Source organism: Vanellus vanellus (assembly GCF_965231255.1).
Source record: "Vanellus vanellus genome assembly, chromosome: 2".
NCBI lineage: Eukaryota > Metazoa > Chordata > Aves > Charadriiformes > Charadriidae > Vanellus > Vanellus vanellus.
The window spans coordinates 368,496-389,528 of NC_138906.1; the positions used below are offsets into that span (position 1 = coordinate 368,496).

The 21,033-nt window shown below is 60.3% G+C and overlaps 1 protein-coding gene across 2 annotated transcripts in view; it reads right to left on the reverse strand.

The window, feature by feature from the left end:
- AGAP3 (ArfGAP with GTPase domain, ankyrin repeat and PH domain 3) overlaps positions 1 to 21,033 on the reverse strand; it is a gene marked incomplete at both ends in the record, with an annotated part of 153,037 nt that overhangs the window by 63,468 nt on the left and 68,536 nt on the right. Inside the window, 3 exons of one of the 2 annotated variants that reach the window (XM_082479178.1) lie at positions 1,633 to 1,725; positions 5,729 to 5,884; positions 15,912 to 16,039. In XM_082479178.1, the coding sequence (XP_082335304.1) occupies positions 1,633 to 1,725; positions 5,729 to 5,884; positions 15,912 to 16,039 (377 nt within the window). Of the gene's footprint in view, positions 1 to 1,632; positions 1,726 to 3,100; positions 3,164 to 5,728; positions 5,885 to 15,911; positions 16,040 to 21,033 lie in introns of those variants that run through there. The other variant, XM_082479177.1, reaches the window with a different exon arrangement.

Below are 21,033 nucleotides of genomic sequence, written 5' to 3' on the forward strand. Positions count from 1 at the left end.
TCCCTCCTCAGGTTGAGATGGAACTGCCCATGGTCAAGTTTGTGCCCATTCCCTCTTGTCCTGTCACTGGGCACCACTGGAAAAAGACTGTTCCCATCCCCCCGGCACCCTCCCTTGAAGGAGTTATGAGCGTTGATAAGATCCCCCCTCAGCCTTCTCTTCTCCAGACTGAACAGCCCCACGTCCCTCAGCCTCTCCTCATCAGAGAGATGCTCCAGTCCCCTCATCATCTCCGTAGCCCTTTGCTGGACCCTCTCCAGCAGTTCCCTGTCCTTCTTGAACCGGGGAGCCCAGAACTGGACACAGTGCTCCAGATGTGGCCTCCCCGGGGCAGAGCAGAGGGGGAGGATGACCTCCCTCACCCTGCTGGCCACACTCTTCTGGATGCCCCCCAGGATGCCATTGCCCTTCTTGGCCACCAGGGCACATTGCTGGCTCGTGGCCATCCTGTTGTCCCCCAGGACTCCCAGGTCCCTTTCCACAGAGCTGCTCTCCATGAGGTCAGCCCCCAACCTGTACTGGTGCAGGGGGTTATTCCTCCCCAGGTTGCAGTACCCTACACTTGCCCTTGTTGAATTTCATAAGGTTCCTCTCCACCCAACGCTCCAGCCTGTCCAGGTCATGCTGGATGGTGGCACAGCCTTCCGGTGTGTCAGCCACTCCTCCCAGTTTTGTGTCATCAGCAAGTTTGCTGATGGTACACTCTATCCCTTCATCCAGGTCATTGATGAATATATTGAACAGGACTGGACCCAGTACTGACCCCTGAGGGGCACCACCAGTTAAAGGAGCTTTGATCCCTGCTCCAACCAGGAGATTAAAAAAAGGCCCTGTGCCACAGAGAGAGAAGGGGCACGACGTGGCATGCAGCTGGGGCTGTGCAAACCTCGGGCACTGTGGGAGAAGAGCGCCCACACGTGAGACCCCACAGCCCCTGCCCAGCATTGCTTCCCCCACCACTGCTCCCCTGCGGCGCCAGACCCGACCTCCAGCACGCTGCCCTTCTCCAGCGCCGCTCCGCTGCGCGCCCCTGCCACTGGCACCACCAGCAGCCCTCTGTAAACCCGCCTCAGTGCTGGGCTGGAAAAGGCAGGGAGCTTTGGCGGTGCCGGCAGCAAGCAGGGTCTCCCTTCTTCTGACCCACCATCCCTTTCCTCGGTCAGCCCGGCCTCACCGAGTCCTTCCCGGGGATGTCTCTCCCAGTGAACGCTCAGCACGGAGTGGTGCCAGGGACACAGAGGAGAGGAGAGGAGAGGAGAGGAGAGGAGAGGAGAGGAGAGGAGAGGAGAGGAGAGGAGAGGAGCGCTGCAGCGGGGGGCTGCAGCGGGGGGCCGGGAGCGGGCGCGGGGCGTGGATGCCCTCTGCTGGAACTGCTTTGCCGGCCGGAGCAGCCCCCGCTCTGCGCTCAGCACCCATCCCGGGGTCCACGCCGGCACCCCTGCACAGCGCTCCTCGGGCCCAGGCGGGCGTGCAGCGCCCCGAGGGGCGTGCTCGCCCGGACCGAGGGGCACCCGTCTCCTCCGTGCTTGCCCGTGCCTGGTGCCGAGCAAAGGCGCCCCATCCCGCACCGCAGAGCCCCGCGGCACCTCCCCAGGGAGCTCTTGCATGGGGGTGAAGGGAGGAGGATCGAACCTGCTTCATGGGAATGGCCCGCCCGCTGCCGATACTGTCCGCTTTACACTCCGGCACCTTCTTCTCCCGCTCCGGGTCCGCGCCCTTTCGAGACTGGAAGAGAAGAGACAGAGGTCCGTTAGAGACAGGGCACGGGAGATGGAAACGCACGGCCCCACCACCCCCGGGGGCTGCCAGAGCAGACCAGAGCAGACCACTCTCCCCCAGGCCAGGTCTCCCAGCGCATGGAGCAGCCAGCGTCTCGCCCGTCCCCTCTAGGGACACTCCAGCCCCCGCCTCCCCGCCGCCTGTCCCCTGGCGAGCTGTCCTCTCCCCCCACAACGGCAAGCAGAGCTGTCCTCCTGGCAGAACGGGGCTACCTCTGACCCACCTCCCGCGGGGGCACACAGGACATGGCGACAGACAGAAATGGCATGGGATGCAGGTGGAGCATGGATGGAAGCAGGAGAGGCTAAGGCAGTGAAGGAACTCACACCTCTACTAATCCAACAGATTTATTCTGTTAACACACTTGCACCATACAAAGTAGCACAGGTCACCGGGCAGAGATACCAGCCCCTTACAAAAGAGCATGGACAATAAATATCTATCACACGTCTAGAGAGTTGAGAGCAAAACCCGCCAGCCCCCGAGGGCAGCTGCGGTGCGAGCAAACTCCAATAAATACAATATGAAATATACAGTCTGTTGAGCAGAACTCATTCAAAGTGCTTAGGACAGAGGAAAATATCAAGTCATACACGGCATGGAGCACAATCAATACATTCAGAATCACAACAATGGCAGAAGGGCAGCGGCAGCGTCTCTCTGGAGCGTCCTACACACCCCCTCAGTCCGGGAGCGCCCCATGTGCTTTGGATCAGAAAGGGACACGAGCCCCACGCGCCTGGGACACCGATTCACTTGCTTTTGGGCCCAGAACAAAACAAAGAGATTGAAAGAGAAGAAAACTAAAGAGACATAGATGGCTGCTCTGCTGCGAGGAGGAAGAGGAGGAGGAGCAGGAGTCCATGCAGGCTGCAGGAGGTGCGGTAGGGAGGAAGGAGCTGGGTGCTAGCGGCAGGCGCTAACAGCAGCTCCCGCAGGCAGCAGCAAAGCGTCTTTTGGCCCATCCAGCTCCACTCGCTGCTGTCGCCCGGTCCCGGCGGGTCTGCAGGTCTTCCCGTCCCATGGGGGTCGTCCGCCTGGCATCCCCGAGCACGGAAAGTGCCTAGACAGCATCCAGCAGGCCCAGAAATGTCCCAGCTTAAAGTGCAGGCGCAGGCCGTCTCAGCGCTTCCTAGACTTTACATTGGGGGGATTTAAAAGGCTCCTGCGTGTCTCCGAGGGGGGGACCCATGCTGGCTGGAGGGCGGGCGAGCCTCTAATCTTAGATCAATCCCAGTGCCCATCCCTTATCCGGCCCTGGAGAGGCAATGAAAAGTGAGAGAATTTGTACAGAGGTGCCGTGTGTAACCACCTGGATCTTCTAATTTGGAAGGAGTTGGAAAGGCCTTTTTGTTGATGAAAAGTTGGAAACAGTGGCACATATCTGCAAATATCGAAAGAATAAAGAGTTTGGCAAGTTATACTCAGAACACGGACACGAGTCTGTCAGCGCCGGGGGCCAGCGGACGGGCGGGCGGACGGGCCGGGGAGCGGGCGCCGGCGGCAGCAGCTCTCGGGGCTCGGGCTCCAGCTAGCGGGGCTGGGGCAGAGTCTGTCTCCACCTGGTGGTCTCGGGCACGCAGACCCCCGCCTCTGCGGCGGCGGGGCGCGATCCGGCGTGGGGAGCAGGCGGGGAGCAGGAGGGGAGCGAGAGCAGGAGAGGAGGAGGAGGAGGAGAGGAAAGGAGGAGGAGGAGGAGGAGGAGGGGAGGAGGAAGAGGACTGGACGCGGAGGAGCCAGGCACAGCTCGGGACTGGGGCTGCAGCTGCTCCCGGAGCCGAGCGGAGCACGGCCCTGCCGGATCCCAGAGAGGTCTGTGCCCACCTGGGGCACCCCGTGGGGACGGGGGCTGCTGTCTACACCTACGCTGCCTGCCTGGGAAACGCTAGCGGCAGGACAGCCTCCCCTTCCCCTCCCTGCTCTTCCTGGCCCGGTCCCGCTGCGGGAGGAGGCGTCGGGAGCTGCTGCTGCTGCCACAACCAAATGGGGTGAAGACGTCAATGTGAGCCGTGTGTGTGCACCAGCACGAGAGCAAGCGAGTGAGCGTGAGCCCCAGCACCGCGGCAGCTGAGCGCGAGCCCGGATGAGCACGGGTGAGCCCCACAGCGAGAGTGAGCAAGCTTGAGCCCAGAATGAGCGAGCAAGTGAGAGCCCTAGACAGATGATGACGTCCACAGCAAATAAGCGTAAGCCCCACAGCAAGCCGCCCTCCTCCTCCCCCCATGAGCATGTGCCCACACCGAGTGAGCCGAGCGCGGGGCTCCAGGAGTGGGAGAGCATGAACATGAGCTGACGGCGAGTCCAGACCCCGTCGGCGCACAGGCGAGCAGAAGGATGGGTGGCAGTGCATGAGCGCCCGCGTGCACCGGTGCACAGCAGCAAGCATGAGCAAGAGAAACGGCGGGGAGGGAGGAGAAGCATCCATCAGCACTGAACTGCAACAGTGAGCACGACCAGCGACAACAGGGGACCTGCGGGGTGTCTTTGGGGAGGCGCGAGCAGACAGAGCAGGGGAGGGCTACTGCGTTGGGAGCAGTGGACCTGCCGCCACGGGCAGTGTGTGCTGGGAGGAGGTCGGGGGGGGACAGCCTACCTGGGGCAGCAGAGGAAGCGGGGCAAGCACGTGCACCGGGGAGGGTCTGGGAACACGTGCACGGAGAGGACTGGGGGGCACATGAGATGCAAACGGTGGGGAGCGCACGGAGCATTCAGGACATCGGAGCGGATGCTTCCAGGATGTCTGGAGCTGGGGGAGACGGGGACACTCCCAGCACGAGGAGTGGGGGCAATCTGGGATGCCAATAGTGCAGCGAGAGGGACGGGGCACGGGACATCGTGAATTTATGTGGTCTGGGTCCAGAGCAATGGCGGCTGTTCGCACAGGGTGACATGGTGCAACACATACACGGACTTTACGGTGGGCAGTTCCACAGACAGCAGACAGGGTGTGCTGAGCAATGGCGGCTGGAAAGCACATTTAGATGGGGAGGAGGAGAGAGGCCTGAGCCCAGCACATTTACAGGGGCACCGGGGGCAGAGGAGCACATTTACACGGGGAACGGAGGCTGTCTACGCTGGACATGGGGACCAGGAGTGTGTGCGCGCTAACAGCAAGGGGGGACTCACGGGCTGCGCTGACAGCGAGGGTGCGTGTGTGGGCAGGACTGTGTGCACGCTGCGTGGACGGGCGCGTGCACGGTGTGCCAGCGTGCCGAGAGGCAGGCTGCAACTCAGCCCGCAGAGAGAACGGCTGCACACGCGCCCTGCACCGCCTGGGGCCCACGGCTTTGCTGCCTGCCTAACGCCACCCCTCCCTCCCAGCCCCACAGCAGTGCCGGGCGCGCTGCGCAGGGCACGCAGACGCGGGGTTCGGGTGCTGGAGCGAGTGAGGCCCGGTGCCACGTGCTGGGCTCCGCACCGCACGGCTGGCGCAGCACAGCTGGCACCCAACAGGAGGCCCAGGCGCCTGGGGCTTCGGGCCACGCTCGGGGGATGGGGCCCCACGGAGAGGAACACAGAGGTCACTGGTGCTGTGCAGGCACAAAGTGCAGCTCTCCCCAGCAAAGACCAGGGAGCTCACGCACACACACACTATACACACACTACACACACACACACACCAGCGTACCCCGAGCACACTCCTGTGTGTGCAAGGAATAGCGTGCTCTCAGGCGCTCCCCCATGCACGCACACCCCACCAGAGGCAGCTCTCAGCAGCCCGGTCCCTACGCACGCAGAAGTCTCCCTCCCTCCCTCCCCGCTGCACACGCACACTCCTGCGGGGAGACCCCCCGCACCCGCTCTGCGTCCCCTGCCACCCCTCCCTCGCTGGCCAGCACAGCACGGCTCACCTAGAGACACAACAGCCCGTGGGGCGAGACTGCTGCAGATCCTGGCCGGACCCTCAGAAAACCCACCCCAAAGCTCCGCCGAGCCCCGTGTCGCTTACCGTGAATATGTTGGAGCGCCGCTTCGACTGCTTGCGGATGGGGGTGGGTGTGTTGGAGGCAGCAATGGTCTCGATCCGCAGCTCCCGCTGGCTGATGCTCGGTGTGGAGGGCACAGAGGAGGAGTAGTCACTGAAGGCTCCTCCACCGTTGGTGGCCTAGGGCAGAACGAGACGGGACCGTCAGACAGAGACAGGCAGCTGCCCGGGAGATGACTGCGGAAACACCTTCTGCCTAAGCAGCCCTGTGCACCGCGGGCAGGGAAGCACAGCACGGGATTGGGACAGGGGAGACCTCCCTGTCAAACACACGGAAAAACTTCTTTATGGTTCGGGTGACAGAGCACTGGCACAGCTGCCCAGGGAGGGGGGGGAGTCCCCTTCTCTGGAGATGTTCAAGACCCGCCTGGATGCAGTCCTGAGGGATGTGCTCTGGGCAATCCTGCTTTGGCAGGGGAGTGGGGCTGGATGGTCTCTGGAGGTCCCTTCCAACTCTGAAACTCCGTGATTCCTACGCCATGCACTGCTCCTGCCCGACAGGGGACTGTGGGAAAGCCCTCTCCCTTTCTGCTCTAGTTTTTGCACGGGTAAAATGTTAAAGTTCTGAAACCAACAGTGAAGGGCAGCGGATGGACAGGGACCTGACGGCTGGCTGTGGGCCGGCGCCCCGGGAAGCCCCTCCGGTCTGGAGCAAAGGCATGGAGGCAGCAGCCCTGACCCGCAGGAGCTGGCTCTTCTCAGAGGGGCAGGGCTGGGGACACTGCAGCGTGCTCCCTCTCCGAAACACAGGACCGGTGCAGCGATCCCTCGGACAGTCTGCCCGTGAGACCCCTCCTCTCCGCAGGGGCCATCGGACATGAAGCTGTGAGGTGGCCCAGAGCCCGTCTGGCGCCCAGTCACGCTTGGTCCCTTCCCTGTCTCACGATGACAGCTACAACACCGACGGGGATGGGTGTCCCTACGACGAGCCCTCGCCTTTCCAGAGTCCTGAAGCACGGGGTGCCACAGGCCAAGCTCACGCTCGATGTAAAACGCATCTCTGCTGCTGGTTTTGAGGTTTATCCAAGCAGAGCCCAGGGGTGGCACACACCTCCTGTGCCAGTGGACCACCATGGCCTTGGCTGCAGCGGCCCGTGTCTGGGAATACGTGGGACAACACGCTGCATCTTCACTAACAACTCGCCCGACCCCAAGGAGAGGGGAAGACCTAACGGAGCCATTTGTGCGCCCATCACAGCAACGCATTTCTTCCAGCCACGAAGCTGCTCGCACAGGCGCTGCGGGCAACGACCTGGAAAGCAGCAGGTCACGAGAGGTCACAAGGAGCAATATCCTGCACAAAGGCATTTCAGATCTGCAGCCCAGGACATCTCACTATGCCAAGGCACACGGCAGCCTGAGCTCCCTTTGGCAGTTCTGCTGATCTTTGAACAGTACTTCAAAAACCCGCGGAAGAAGCTGCCCTGGAAGGCCCGGAAAGCTCCGGCACCCCGGGCAGGCGCAGCCCGCCTCCTCCCAGTTCCCAGAGCAGCAGCATCCCACGGCCACGGGACTTCCTCCGCTCCCACCCGCTGCTTAGAGCACCGGCGGGGTGAGGATCTGGCAGAGGTGCTCAGCAAGAAAATACCCGCGTGCAGACGCTGTGCCCGGCAGGATCTGAGCCTTATTCTGAGACAGGCAGTTAAGAAACATTAGAAGCGCGAAGGAGGCCGTGCAGGCAGAGCAGCCACCGCGACCCACAGCCCAGTCTCCTAGAAAGGGCGCGACCTTCACTCAGGCTATGGATCGTCTCACCTTTGATGAGAGAAATGGGAGAAGAAGCACAAAAGAGAACTTCTCTTAAGAGAGGAAAGAGCCATCCACGCACCAGCGCGACTTCTTCCTCCCTGAGGCAGAGCGAGGGACTCCTGCCTGAGCGCAGCCAGGTGTGCCACAGGGAAATCCCGCTCCGGAAGGGCTCTGAGATGGACCTTCTTCCCAGCCACATTCAGGGAGCTGCCAGCGGCTTCTAGGACATCACAGCGCCCCAACTTGCCAGGGCTACCCCAGCCCCCGGAGCAGCTCCCCAACAGCCTGCCCGCAGCACAGTATCTGCTGCCTCAAGTCAGAGCAAAACGCCCTTCCACGGCAGGGAGGGGAAGCCCGTGGGGAGGCACACTGCCCTGACAAAACGTCCTTGAAGGCCACCGCCTCCGGTGGGTCTGGAAGACCCCAACCCCATGCTGGAGACAGGGCAGCACCAAGCCGCAGGTCCTCTGCAGCCCGTCCCACTCAGCGGGAGAGGGAACCTCCTGCCGAAAGGGACCCACGGGGCCGAGCTCCCGCCACGCCGGCAGCACGCGGGGCACACCGCACGGAGCGGGAGGCCACGGGCTGCTCCGCGCCTTCCAGGAAAGCCTCACTGGGAGCAGGTGACCTCCCTGCCAGCACGGGACTCGCACTGTCCCAAGCCAGCCCGGAGACGAGAAAGCTTCTGGCACCCCGAAATGCAGAACGAGTGGGAACCCGGTCTGCCTGTACTCCTCTGCGTGTCCGAGAGGCCAGGCACTCCGCCCGGGGAAGGGAGCGTCGCCGGGGAGCTGCCCCGCAGGCTGACCGCTGATGACGCCTGCGCTGAACGAGGGAGTTCTGCTGTCGTGTCCCAGGGGAGGGGGTACCACCACGGACACAGAGAAGCAAAGCAATGTGCCACCCCGCCAGTGACTCCCGAACCATTAACAGAGACAGATTCAGCACCACATGAAGAAGTGCTCTGCAAATGCCGTGAGGAAGGCACAGACGCAGAAAGACGGGGCTACCGGGTCCCAGAGAATTCCCTGAGACAGCTCAAGTTTAGGGTCAGGCATAACCGTGCCTGTACAATCGGGATTTAATTGATGCGTAATGTGTGAACCACGTCCAAAAAAAAGATTCAAAGTGTGAAGGAAGAGAGGGCTGATGCTGCCACACAGAACCGGCTACGCAGGAGGGTGAGCCAGGCAAGGCTGCCAGCAGTCCAGAAGCCACTCTGAGGCAGTCACCCTGCCGAGCTCGGGGTATTTCTGTAACCTCGTCAGCATGTTTATGAAGCTGCAACTGAGGGAGGGATTCAGTTCAGAAGAGGCTGTAGAGTTTGAGCTCCTGCCACAGCAGCTGGGACAAACCCTACGGATGCCGGGTGATGGAGGCTAAACCTCCTAGGAAGAAACCTTGCTAAATTGTGGTTTATACTTCACACACTCCCTGTAACCTCGTTTGTAATTTTCGGCTGGCCAGAATAATTTTCCTTAGCCCGTAAATTTGCCCAGTGTTGGAGACACATCAAGGTTACTGTCTTTCTTGAGTGACAAGGCAGAAGGGCTAGAAGGGCAGCGGAGCTGTGGGGGGTCTGGAGCAGACGTCCTGCGAGGGGCGGCCGAGGGCCCTGGGGATGCTCAGCCTGGGGAGGAGGAGGCCGAGGGGAGACCTTCTCGCCCTCTACAGCTCCCTGACAGGAGGGGGTAGCGAGGGGGGGGCTGACCTCTTCTCCCTGGTGGCAAGTGATGGGACGAGAGGAAATGGGTTCAAGCTATGCCAGGGGAGGGTGAGATTGGAGATTAGGAAACCCTTTTTCACTGCAAGGGTTATCAAACATTGGAAGGGGCTGCCCGGGGAGGGGGGGATTCGCCACCTCTGGAGGTGTTTAAATAAAGGTGGACGTGGTACTCGGGGACGTGGTGTAGAAGTGGTTTTGTCCGGTTGGGTGGATGGTTGGACTTGGTGATCTTAAAGGTCCCTTCCAGCCTCAGCGATTTGATGATTCGATGACAAAGGACACAAGCCTTTGAGCCTGCTGGTGTCCCACAGACACCCAAACCTGAGGAAAGGCGCTGGGGCCGAAGGACGCCTCGCACCAAGCTAGAACGGCTGGCGTGAGCGCTGGCACCGTGCCGCGAGTTTGGGGGCAGAGGAGGAATGCCCCCGAAGGCGGCCAACAGTGCAGCCTCCGCCTACGCAGGCACTCCTGAGCCACCGCAGCGCTCAACTGAAGCAGACTGCTGCGAGACCCCGGCAGGGATCCAGGGACCCAGAGCACGTCGCAGGATGTGGGAGGACCCTGACAGGATGACACGTCTGGGCAAATACCTCGTTTTTGCTCCTGGCAGCTACTTTGCTCATCCACCTGAACAACCACCTGTGGTCGCTATCGAAACCTAAGAACACGGTGGAAGCTGAAAACTTAGTAAAAAGTCCTTCCCGCTAGTGCGTAATGGGTGGATATTGGGGACTTCAAAGAATATCGACAGTGCCATAGGGCACTTGAGCAGGGAAGAGCTTGGCTGAAGTTAAGCTGTAGTAGCTCTTGGCATAAAAACGCATAAGGCAGAACACGGAGTGAGATTTGGGAAGGGCTCTGAAAGGAAGAGCGCAAACGAACCACAGCCACCGACCCAGCGTCTGCACAGGTCCAGGGGAGAAGCCAGAGGAGAGCACAGAGCGTGGAACGGAGGGCAGCACGAGCTGAGCGGGCTGTGGCATGGGGGCTTCCACAGGGAAACGCAAACGCCCGTTGTTGCTTCAGCTGCCGAGACACACGCACTGACCGAACTCTGCCGAAACGTGCTGCGACAGGCAGGGAAGCGCTCGCCGCCGAGCACAGGTGAGCTGCAGTTTGCACCTCATTTCACTTGCAAACTTTAAGTTTCCAGTCCTTTCATCTGCTCTCTATCAGTAAAGTCTCGGTAAAGGCACTTCCTGGTGTCACTGAAGAGCCTGTGCCCGACCGCAGACCGAGGCCATCTGAGCAAAGCCGTGACACCGGGCGGCCCCGCGCCAGGAGGGCAGATGAGGCAGCGCCGCGGGGCAGCGGCTCCCACGGCCCACGGGACAGCGCAGTTCACTCCACCGGCATGCCGGGCTTGGCGCGGCGTGCCTGCATCACCTCCTGCCGGCTGCTGGGAAGGAGCTCCCTGGCAGAAAGACAAACTTCCATCCCACAGCAAACAGGCGACGGTGACTCATCCCGCGGCCCGGGGTACTCCCCAAGGCACCGCTGAGTCCCCGGGGAAAGATGCAGAACGGGGCAGCAACACTAAGGAAATCAGGTGGAATAACTCTGGGAGTACGGCAAGCACCCGCTGGCCCAAGAAACCCCCACCCCACGCTGCAGGCAAGGACCAGGCAGCTGCCAGGAGGGAGCGGGGCGGAAGCCAAGGGCAAGGCGAGGAACGAGGAACGGGGCTCCCAAACCCATCGAACCTGCTCACCCGGTGATGGGTGCGGGAGGACACGGCAGAGGAGAGCCCAAACCAGCAGGTGAGAAAGAGCTTTCCTTGGGGGCTGCGGGGCCCTGGGGGATCCAAAGTGTCTACTCAAATGGGCGCAGATCCGCACCCAGAAGCCGCTGGGAATGCCCAAGGGACAGACCTGGCGTCCCCACAGGCACATGCAGGACTCTGGGACTGGCCCTGGCTCCTGCCTCGCCAGAGGACCTGGGAGATGCTGAACACAGTACTCAGGGTCACAGACCTGACGAGCATGGCTGGTGCACTCCTGGGTGCTGGTGAAAAACCCTGACGGCAGCTGGCCCGTTCCTACAGCTCCCTTCCCTCCGCCTTTATGGAAGCAGAGTCCCCTGAGGCACCAGGCACTGCTGCAGAATAACAGCAAAAGAACCCCAAGTCCCAAAGACAGAAATGAAACCAGGGCCTTTGGCTGGTTCAAGAACTGTTTCATAGAGAGGACCATCCACTGCGCAAGGACACCGCAACACCTCACACAGCACCGCTGTCACACAGCCCAGCCAATTTGGGACCCTGGCACAACCAGGAAGGTTCGGAAACCCGTCACCACCTCACACCTGGAGAAGAAAGTCCTCCATGACAGATGGATGACAAAATCACCAGGGTGCTCTGGGGTCTCTCCTCTACCAGTAACTGCAATGGACTGGCCAGATCATCAGGAGACCAGACAAGCAATGGCCATTTCCAACAGGTTAGTTTGGCTCAAATAGTAACATGGAACTACTTCCAGAAAAGATGTCCCCACAGCTAGGATGAGTGGCAGGGCTGGCTCCCAGCTCCTGCCTGCCATACGCAACCCTTTGCGGGGACCACTTGTTCCCTCTTCCAGAAGATGCAGGCCGCCTTCACCGACAGCTCCAGAAGGCAGAGCTGTCCCTTCACGCACAGGCCAGGAGACCATGCACGGAGCAGAACGTCCTTCTGACCTCAGGCGGTACCAGTGTACCATCTGCTGGGCACAGAGCTATGAAGGGAAGCAGACCTCAACAGCAGCTACTGGCAGAAGGGAAGAGGGCCAATCCAGGGGAAGGGAACGTCGTTGCTAAAAGCCCTCAGAAAGGCAGACGGCAAAGGGGAATGAAATGCTGCCCGAGATGCAGTAACTGCCTGGAAGGGACAGAGCAGCCCTGCCACCACACATGGCCCGCAGCTGCGGGCAGCACCGCGACACCCAAAACCTCGCCCTGCGAGGACCGAGCAGGGTACAGGCTCCCAGGGGCTCCTCCTGGCCAAGCACTCGAGATGCAAACGCCATTCCCGCCATTCCCACCAGCGGTACTGAGAAGAAAAACAGATCCTTCTGTCCCAGCGTGTGTCCCGCCTGCGCACACCAACACCTAGCTGTGCCACCAGGCAAACAAAAGCTCCTAACTGTATTCTTTGTCCGGCTTCTTTCCATCTCATCTCCATGTTAAATCCTGTGCTCCCAAACCCTTCCCCGAGAGCCTTCTCCCTGTGCCAGTTCCTGCTCTCACTTGTGAAGGCAGTAAGAAACCTTGGCGCGAGCCCCACACCCTCAGGCAGGAAAAGACAGAACACGGCACTCCTCTGCAAAGACCTTCTCACTCTCTTGTCCGTCCTTCCTGGCTGTGTACAGTCTGTCCACCTCCTCACGGCGCTGCCCCACGGGGCATCTCCATGCCAGAAGCAGAGGCCACCTCCCAGGAGCGAGGCCACCATCACTGAGCCCCACAAGAGGCTCCGGCACTTCTGCAGCGCAGAGCTGGAGAGCAGTGCCCGGCAGGACTGCGGCGCTGTCTGCCCCCAGCTCTGCCCTGTTAGGGACAGCGGCTCCAGCTCCTGCTGGAGACCATGCCCTCTGGTGCATCGCCACCATCACAGCGCACTCCCGAGCGGCGATTCTGGGCTCTTTTGCATCCCTGTCACAGTGCTCACTGCTGGATGTGTCCTCCTGCGCGGGCAGCAAGCCCATACGCAGCGGGGCACATGGGCCGCTCTGCCCCGGACCCTGTCAGAAACGTGGGGAACCAGTGACCCTGTATTCCTCAAACCAGTTGGGTTTTCTCTGAGGGCAGCAAAAACCAGTGCCAGAACCTCATTCCTGAGCCCAAGTGAGAACGGGGAAATACTTCACAGCACTTTACAATCACTCACTGGTTCCATTGCTTCATACTCTATTTTTAGGAGAAGGGCTTTTGGTAATGGCAGAGAGATGAGCAAACACCGTGGCAAAGATCACTGCGGCAGGTCACTGGGAACCGAAAGGGTTTGCGGTTGAGCCACAGAAGACCCAGGGAACAGAAACTTACTTTGATCCTCTGTGCGCCATCCAGGTTTGCCGAGCGCAGGGGGGACACAGCGCTCGACAGCCCCAGAGCACGTACGGGGGAGGGAGCACAGAGCGAGGAAGCTCCAGAAGGACACGGCCTGTCATTATTGCTGACACCGCTACAACCCGGGCAATCAATAAACATTTCTTGCTCGGAAAGGCCTCACGGTTAGCTGCAATCTCCTCCGAGCTGCATGCTGCGTTACTTCCCTTTATCAGCTCTGGTCTCCCACCACCAGAACCGCCCAGGTCCCTCCAGCAAAGCGCCGGGGGCGCAGCAAGGTACGCAGGGTAAAGGTCCCACTCAGAGCCACGGAGCCAACAGTCACCGCTGCACTGACTCCTCTGCCGAGCGGGCTGAGAGGTACTCTGCGGGAGGGAGAGGAAAGTCGGGGGGTTTCTCAGCAAAAACCTCTAACAAAGCTCAAGACACACAGTCAGAAACTTCTTCCGATGCCCAAACTTTGCTTCCCATGGCCAGTCCTACACCCAGCCCTCTTGTTCTACCACCTTCTTTCCTTAAAAAGTTCTTTCCTTTCACAGCTGTGTATTTTTGAGGTCAGGGTTGGTCCATTTCAGCCCTCACTTTTCTAAGCTAAACGAGCCAAGTGCTTAACCTCCTCCTGCGTTAGGGTCTCCTCTCCCTCTCACTCGCTTTTTGCCGTTCCTGAGCTGGTTTCAGTGCACAGTTACCTGAGCGACTGAATCAGACGGAGGAGTCTGGTATCCACACCCTCACACAGGGAACATGTTTTTATCTTTACTACAAACATGTTGCCCGGCACAGCAAGTGCCGTTAGTACGTATTTGTTAGGACCCTTTTCTCACGCTTTAGCCACTGAAGAAAATGCAAAACAAGCGCTCAGCTCCTCCGTGAGGAACGCTGCTCTTGGCCACCTTCCGCCCACTCCCCCTTTCAGTGCAGACCGCCTCTCCTCCCCAACCACCCTTTCACTGCTTACAATTTGTCTGCTGATAAAATCCTCAAATTACCAGATACACTCAAATCTGCATTTTCCCTGGACTCTGCTCTCCACCTTGGATGCCCCCTATTAAACTCCTCCAAACGCGCCCATGTCCAGACATCCCGCAGGGCACAGTACGGCCCCGTGTGCTTTGTGAGCAGCAGCGCTCACTCTGCTTGCATCCTGAGCTCGCTGGGCACAAGGGAGCCTGACCAGAAAGCTCACACCTTCCGCAAGCAGCTCCGGCAGTCAGCAGGGCTCAGCCTACTCGCTCGCACGCAGACTCCACCTGAACCTGCTGGTGGCCGGGAGACCTGGTGCACCGGGCAGCTGGCACAGGTCTCAGCAAAAATCTGTATGCACCGGCTCGTAGCCCAGCTTTAGAAGCCTTGCAGTCAGGCGTAAAGTTCATCCGGGCATTTAAAAATCATGTAGGGGTCCAACCAGCGGCTGCAGAGAGTACTCAGGTTTGTACGGGAACAATCTCCCCAGTGGTGGTCTACCAGAAGTCCTCCTGGGGCGGAGAGGCTCACATACACCCTACGGGTCAAAGCCAATCTTCTTATGAAAAGAAGTGTCACTCTAGCAGAATTTGGTTTGCTAAACTTGCCTTTTTCTTCAGTTTTACACGCTCCTCTGAGCCCTCAGCTACTCTTTTCCTCAAAAACCGTTTCAAGCGCTGTTCACTGCTGCGGCAGCCGAGGGGCTCCAGTTGGTCCGGCTGCGCCGTCGCCCCTCATCCCTAAACCCAGCTGGGCACTTGCAGCACTGCGCCAGGCAGAAGTCCTGCTACAGATCCCATGATTTCATACGCCAGGTACTTCAAAGCTGGAATCGGTTGGCTTGACGGCCCCTGAGGAGCAGCAGAGCCCAGTACCTCACCTGCCTCATCAGCGAGCCAGCTCGGCACGTGCGAGGGTGCGGGGAAGGGCAGCAAAGCCCTAATGCAATCAGGCAGCTGCCCAACGGATCTCCTTCAGCAGCCACTCACCGCGGTGCCTGCTCCGGTTCCTGCCCTGCCTCTCCTGCGTCAGTTCTGCTTCTCCAGAGTCACAGAGCAAACACCTCCAGCTCCACCGTCCTCCCGGCACGGAGACCTCGGCAGTCCCCGCCAAGCTAAGGCTGTGCCAGAACACTGCAGCGCCCTTCCTCTGGCAGAGGGCAGAACCTCCTCCTCTGCGCTACTCTGTCGATTCACCACTGAATTTGCCCCTCCACAAATACGTCCCCTGCGAAGCCCACCTGTATACGCATGGAAGACCATCAACTCCCCTCTCCGCGGGGGAGCAGGACCCCGGGCAGCTGTGTCCAGCCTGGCCTGCCTTCCCGGCCGGGGCGGCCACGCGGACGCCCCTTTCACACACCTCCGGCTCTGCCCCAGCGCCTCCCTGAGACCGCTCACGGCTCTGCCAACAGCGTCTCTGGCAGCACACCACAATCTCTGGAGACCGTGAGCCAGACCCAATGGTTTTGACGTGAAGCCTGACCTCAGGGCAAGCATCACGCTGTTCTGGGCTACGGACAGAAGCTCCAGGGTGACAACCACTCCGCTCCCTCCAAAAGCTACTCCAGGGCTGCGTGTGTAGGTGAACCACGCTGTGTAGTGAGTGACCTGAGGGGGTGTGGAGAAGCACGTGGGGTCCCTGGCTTTCCCTCTTCACGTTTCCCACCTGGTTGATGTGAACGGAAGGAATGGAGGCCGCCGAGACGGACGAATGGCTGGGTGAATTGGGCAGGGACTTGCAGGGACCGATGGAAAGCTGCTGTTTCTTCCGTAGAGCCACCACCTTCTGAGCCACTGGAAGAAGGAAGAAAGGGACAGGGTCAGAGTCCAGAAAGCAACTTTCTCCACCTGCAGATTTCTGGAGGGCTTTGGTGAGACCCAAACCCTTCATGTGGCTGATGCCAACATCTGGGGCTCAAACTGCAGCCCCCGTATTAACAGGGAGGATTTCTGCAGAACGCCCAACGTCACAACCCCCGTGCCTGGCTGCAAGGGACGATGTTCACCCATGGCTGTTCCAGCAGGCAGCAGGGCAGGCTTCCCATGCTGGTCACGCTGAGTCCCCAAAGGCCACCCAGAGCAGTGATGTGGTGTGGACACCAGGGAGGCACCAGAGCCCTGGGTGGCTGCAGAATTCCTGGGCAGCCAGAGTCACGTCTCGGTCACCCCCTCACAGCAGCTACAGGAGCCAGTGACCAAACTGAACAGCCTGAGCAATGTCACCTCCACCAGCCTGGGCCCTTGTGACCCTCACGGTCTCCAGAGGTTTGAAAAACTAATGTGAGGAACAACTGTCGTGGTTCCTGTGACCTCACTGCCTGATGCCAAGAGGCCAAAATTGCATTTCAACCTCCCCAGTCTCCTACCTTTGCTGGAAATAAACATCTTGACCAAAAAGCACGAGAGCAAACGAGCTGGCTGCTGGGGGATTCAGGAGGACACATTGCCCTTCCTCATTTTCTCTTGCACGCTGGCCGGGTACCCCCACCACCACAGAAGGAGGAACCTTTCACAGGAACGTGACTGGAGGCACTGGGAACATCACAGGTCCAACCCAGCACGTCTCATATCACGTACCCTTGCAACAAAGGAGCTGCCAGGAAGACAGGAGACGCCGCACCATGCGTGTGGTGGGACTGAACTCCTCTGGAAGAGTCAGATGCCGACAGCAACTGCAAAATCCTGCCGTCTCTCAGCTGCAGTGCCACGTCCCGTACAGAGACAGACAGAGGCCTGTTGGGTCACCGCTGCTACCTGCTTGTCTGACAGAGCTGAAAGCCTGTCCAGGCTCCCAAGCTAAATATTAGTTCCATAAATAGCAGGAACCCTTCCTACGCCCGCCAAACACACCATATAACCTGCTGGGTTTCTTGCTCTCCTCCTCTCCATCCTCTCCTCTGGCCAGCTTCACCCACAGTTCCTGCGTTCACATCTCTCCTTCAAATGCCGTCCGGGCGAGGGCCTGGCGGTGCCAGAGGCATGGGACGAGTCCTCTGCTGACCCTCCCAGGACTCCGCAGGCTCTGGTACACAACAGCTTTAACGTAGGCAGGTCAAACCACAGCCCGGCTGACGCACCATGCGGCGTTTGGCTGTTATGGAGAAGCCAGCCCGGGAGGAGAGGTGGAAATTGGGCAGGTCTGACGCTGGGGAAAGTCAAACATCCGCTCAGAGGAGCGGTTAGGGAGGAAGAGCTCAGAAATTACCCAGCACAGAGTAGCAGAGGTGAGATCTCTCCCACCATGTGAGCCTGCGGGGCTCATTCTCTGTGCGGCTAAAGTGACGGTGAAAACCACCCGGCCGGACCCCAGACCAGAGGGCGCCCCCGGCTCCGCGGAGGCACCTGCTCCAGCAGAGCGGCGCCCGTGTAGAGCAGCTGGCAGCGTCGCCCAGCGGCACCCGCCACGTCCCGCCGACTCAGAGGGCGAGTTCACCCGCGCGAGGCAGAACTGCCGCCACAGCACAGACGGCACCTCAGAAGCGTTTTCAGGATGCCCCAACAGGCAGAAAGCCGCTTCACACAACGAGGACATCTGAGCACCCACAGCACAAGTCAGACAGTTCCAGAAACCTTATGCAGAGCGGAGTCCAAACTGGACTGGACACGGCAGGAGAAGGGAAGTCCTGCATGGCCACAGAGAAAGCCTTTCCAGTATCCAGGGTAGAGGACTTCATGCCATTCAAGACAGCTTCCCAGAGCTTCACTGGAGAAGGCAGATTCAAGGCAGGAGGTTTCTCAGTGTCCAGGAGACAAGCGGGTCCAAATTTAAAGAAAGAGGCTGAGAAGGCCACCAGCAGAAAGAGCGAGGAGGCCAGAAAAGATTCAGAAGAACTCCTCAGCAATTGCTGCCCTGGGCAAACAGCCTGGCAGAGGCTCTGCCTGGTCACTCACCCATTAGTGGTAACACAGGAATTAACCATGAGGCCAGCAAGACCACACCAGCGGTGATAAAATCTCACCAACCCTTAACTGAGGCACCTCAAGGCAGCCTTCCCGTTTCTCCTTGCCAGGCAGAGGTTCTTCCACTTCTTGAACATCAGCAAGACTTTCTCAAGGATAATTTCTGTCATCCCTTAAGTCAGCCTCTGGGATCGTTCGCTTATCACGATTTCTTTGGTTGCTACACGCAGCTCAACCAGCGAGCCCTGCCCCGGCCACAGAACCTCTCTCCAAACACATGGCTCGGCATTTGTTTGCCAAATGTCGCATGTGGTGCTCCTGTGTATATTAGCACTGAAGCATCACGCGGTATTTTAAAGTATACCACAGCACCCAGTCCCAGATGTTCTGGAGAAATCGCTCTGCAGACACCACCAGGAACGGTCAGCTCTGGTGGGAGTATCTGGGCGGGGAGGAGGTGCACGTGAAGGTCCCCGGTGACGCACCACAGACCCCACCGAAAACACCTCTGGGTGGGGTGGCACCTTATGGAGTTGCAGGGCCTCGCACACCTCTCTGGGCACAAACTCCGCCTCTCCATTGGAGCTCTCCTGCCAAACCGTTCCTCAGAAGCATCACTCACTGCCCTGGGAGACACGGTGATGCCGCTGATCGCCCCGACAGCCAGGGACAAACCACCTCACAGCCGAGCAGAAGGAGGGACACCCGCTGCCCCACTCAGGATGCAGAAACCCAGACAACCCCCTGGGCAAGAGAGCCAGAGCCACCCTTGGGCTTTCAAGCCGAGCCCAAGCCCGCAGCCCTGCGGCTGAGGGGGAGCGATGGAGAGCGGCGGCGCGGCCAGCACGGCAGCAGCAGGCTCTGGCGGGCCACGAGAGAAGGCTGCCGCGCACCGCCGGCTCTCCCCTCCGACGCTCAGGGCGAGTGGGAGGAGAGGAGCGCTCACCCTGGACTGGCCGCAGAGGTGATGCCAGAGAAGCCACCCACAGCCCCGGGCGAGAAGGGCTGCCGCCCCTCCTGCGCCCTTCCAGCGTCGGTCTGCGCCACTCTTCCTCTTCAGGAACAACGCCGAGATAATCACTGCGAGGGGCTCTCGACACCTTGCTCTCCAGCCTTTGCTTGGTACAGAAGTAGTCTTAAAAGGAAGCCCAAGAGCTGAGGCACCCCCACGCCAGTGGCTTCTCGCTATTGTCCTGACACCCCCTAAGCTCTCGGAGACTTCTGCGTACAGGAGCTGTGTGAGGGCAATTTTGAGAAGCTCTTTAACCGTAACTCTCCAGAGCCAGGAAGTCAGCAGGCAGGGCGAGGACCAGCCGCCCAGCGCACCGGCAGCCCTGCTGTGAGTGAGGGGACCACCTCAGCACTGGCCCTCGGGGGAGCGCTGAGGCTGCGGTTGGTGTCGGCCGGGCACGGGACACGGCAGCACACCGCCCCGCCTCCGCCGCTCTTCCTGGCTCATGCCAGGGTCACCTCTGCGCGGTATTTGCAGCCACGGGCAGACTGTCCCACCTTGTCACAGAAGCAGTAACTGTGAGGGCAGCCGGTGCTGGAACCAACTCGGAAAGGATGAGGGAAGAGCAGTTCCCGCACAGCGAACAGTGTTTGCCACGCTGCACACAATGGACGAGCACGGAGAAAGTGACCCCTTTTCTGCACGGCATGCGTCCTTTTCGCAGTGACCTTCAGAAGCCTGACTGCCCAGAGAAAGCCTCCGCCACTCCAGAAGATTCAACACGATTACGGTTATGCACTGTAACGTACACGGTCTAGATCCCTGCACAACACAACCACAAACGGCTTCACACCCGGTACCCAGGAACCGCTCCAGGCACGGGGGAGGGTCTCTGCCGCTCCTGCCTGAGCAGAAAGGAGCGCACCACAACAGCTGGAGCCGCCCGAGCCTTGGAGAACCTCTGAACAGTCGGCGAAGGTGGAGATCCCGGGTTCCGCTTCTTGGAGCTCCCTCCACGCTGAGCGGCACCACGTGCGGACCGCGGGGCGTTTGCAGGGACAGCAGCCTGGGGAGGGAGAGCGCTCGCCTCAGCCTTCAGCTGGACATGGCGAGGCAGGATGCTGCTCCCTCCAGCTGGCGGGCTGGACCAGCGCCACATTAACCTGCTGGCCAGAAAGGTCGGCGATGGCTTGTTGTCAGACAAGACAGTGGCACGGAAGGGCTCTGGGGACAGAGGTGCAGCATACGCTCTGCACAGCACGGACCGGCAAACCTCTGCAGTGAAAGCAGAGTAGAGGTCTTCCTGTTTCTGCTGTGGAGAATCCACGTCTTCCCTCGCCTGCATGGGGCAGTCTACCACGATCCGGGCTGAGTACCTTGTGCTGGAGAAACTGCATACAGCTGAGGACCCACAGCAAGCCCCTCACAGAATCCACGACTGCCAGAGCTCCACCGGGTCCCAAAACAGACGCATCAGCACCCACCAGTGCTCACAGGGACAAGCCGCTCACCCACTCCGACAACGCCTCATCCCATCAAGTCAGCTTCATCTGAAACTGGATCCTGAAGGTCCCTGAACAGTTCTCAGATGGCCGTGACGTCGGGGGCTAACGTGTCGGGCTCGACTCTCCTTGGCCCCTGGCCAGCGCCTCCTGCCCCGTTCTCGCCCTCCCCGAAGCCGCGCTCAGCAGTCTGTGGGGTCCTGCAGGTGAGAGCACCGAGTGCCCGGGAGTCACTCCAGACCTCCTGTGAGACGGCAGCTCCCTCCGCTCCATCTGCAGCTCCCAATTACCACGCTGCTTTCTCCAGAGCTCCGAGCGGCACACTCGGCAAGGGCACCCATACTGGCAAAGCTGCCCCGGCAGGCGTGCGGCACCACGCGGCACGCAGAGGCAGCCCACTGCAGGAAATACGGCACGGCACCGGGAACCGCAGC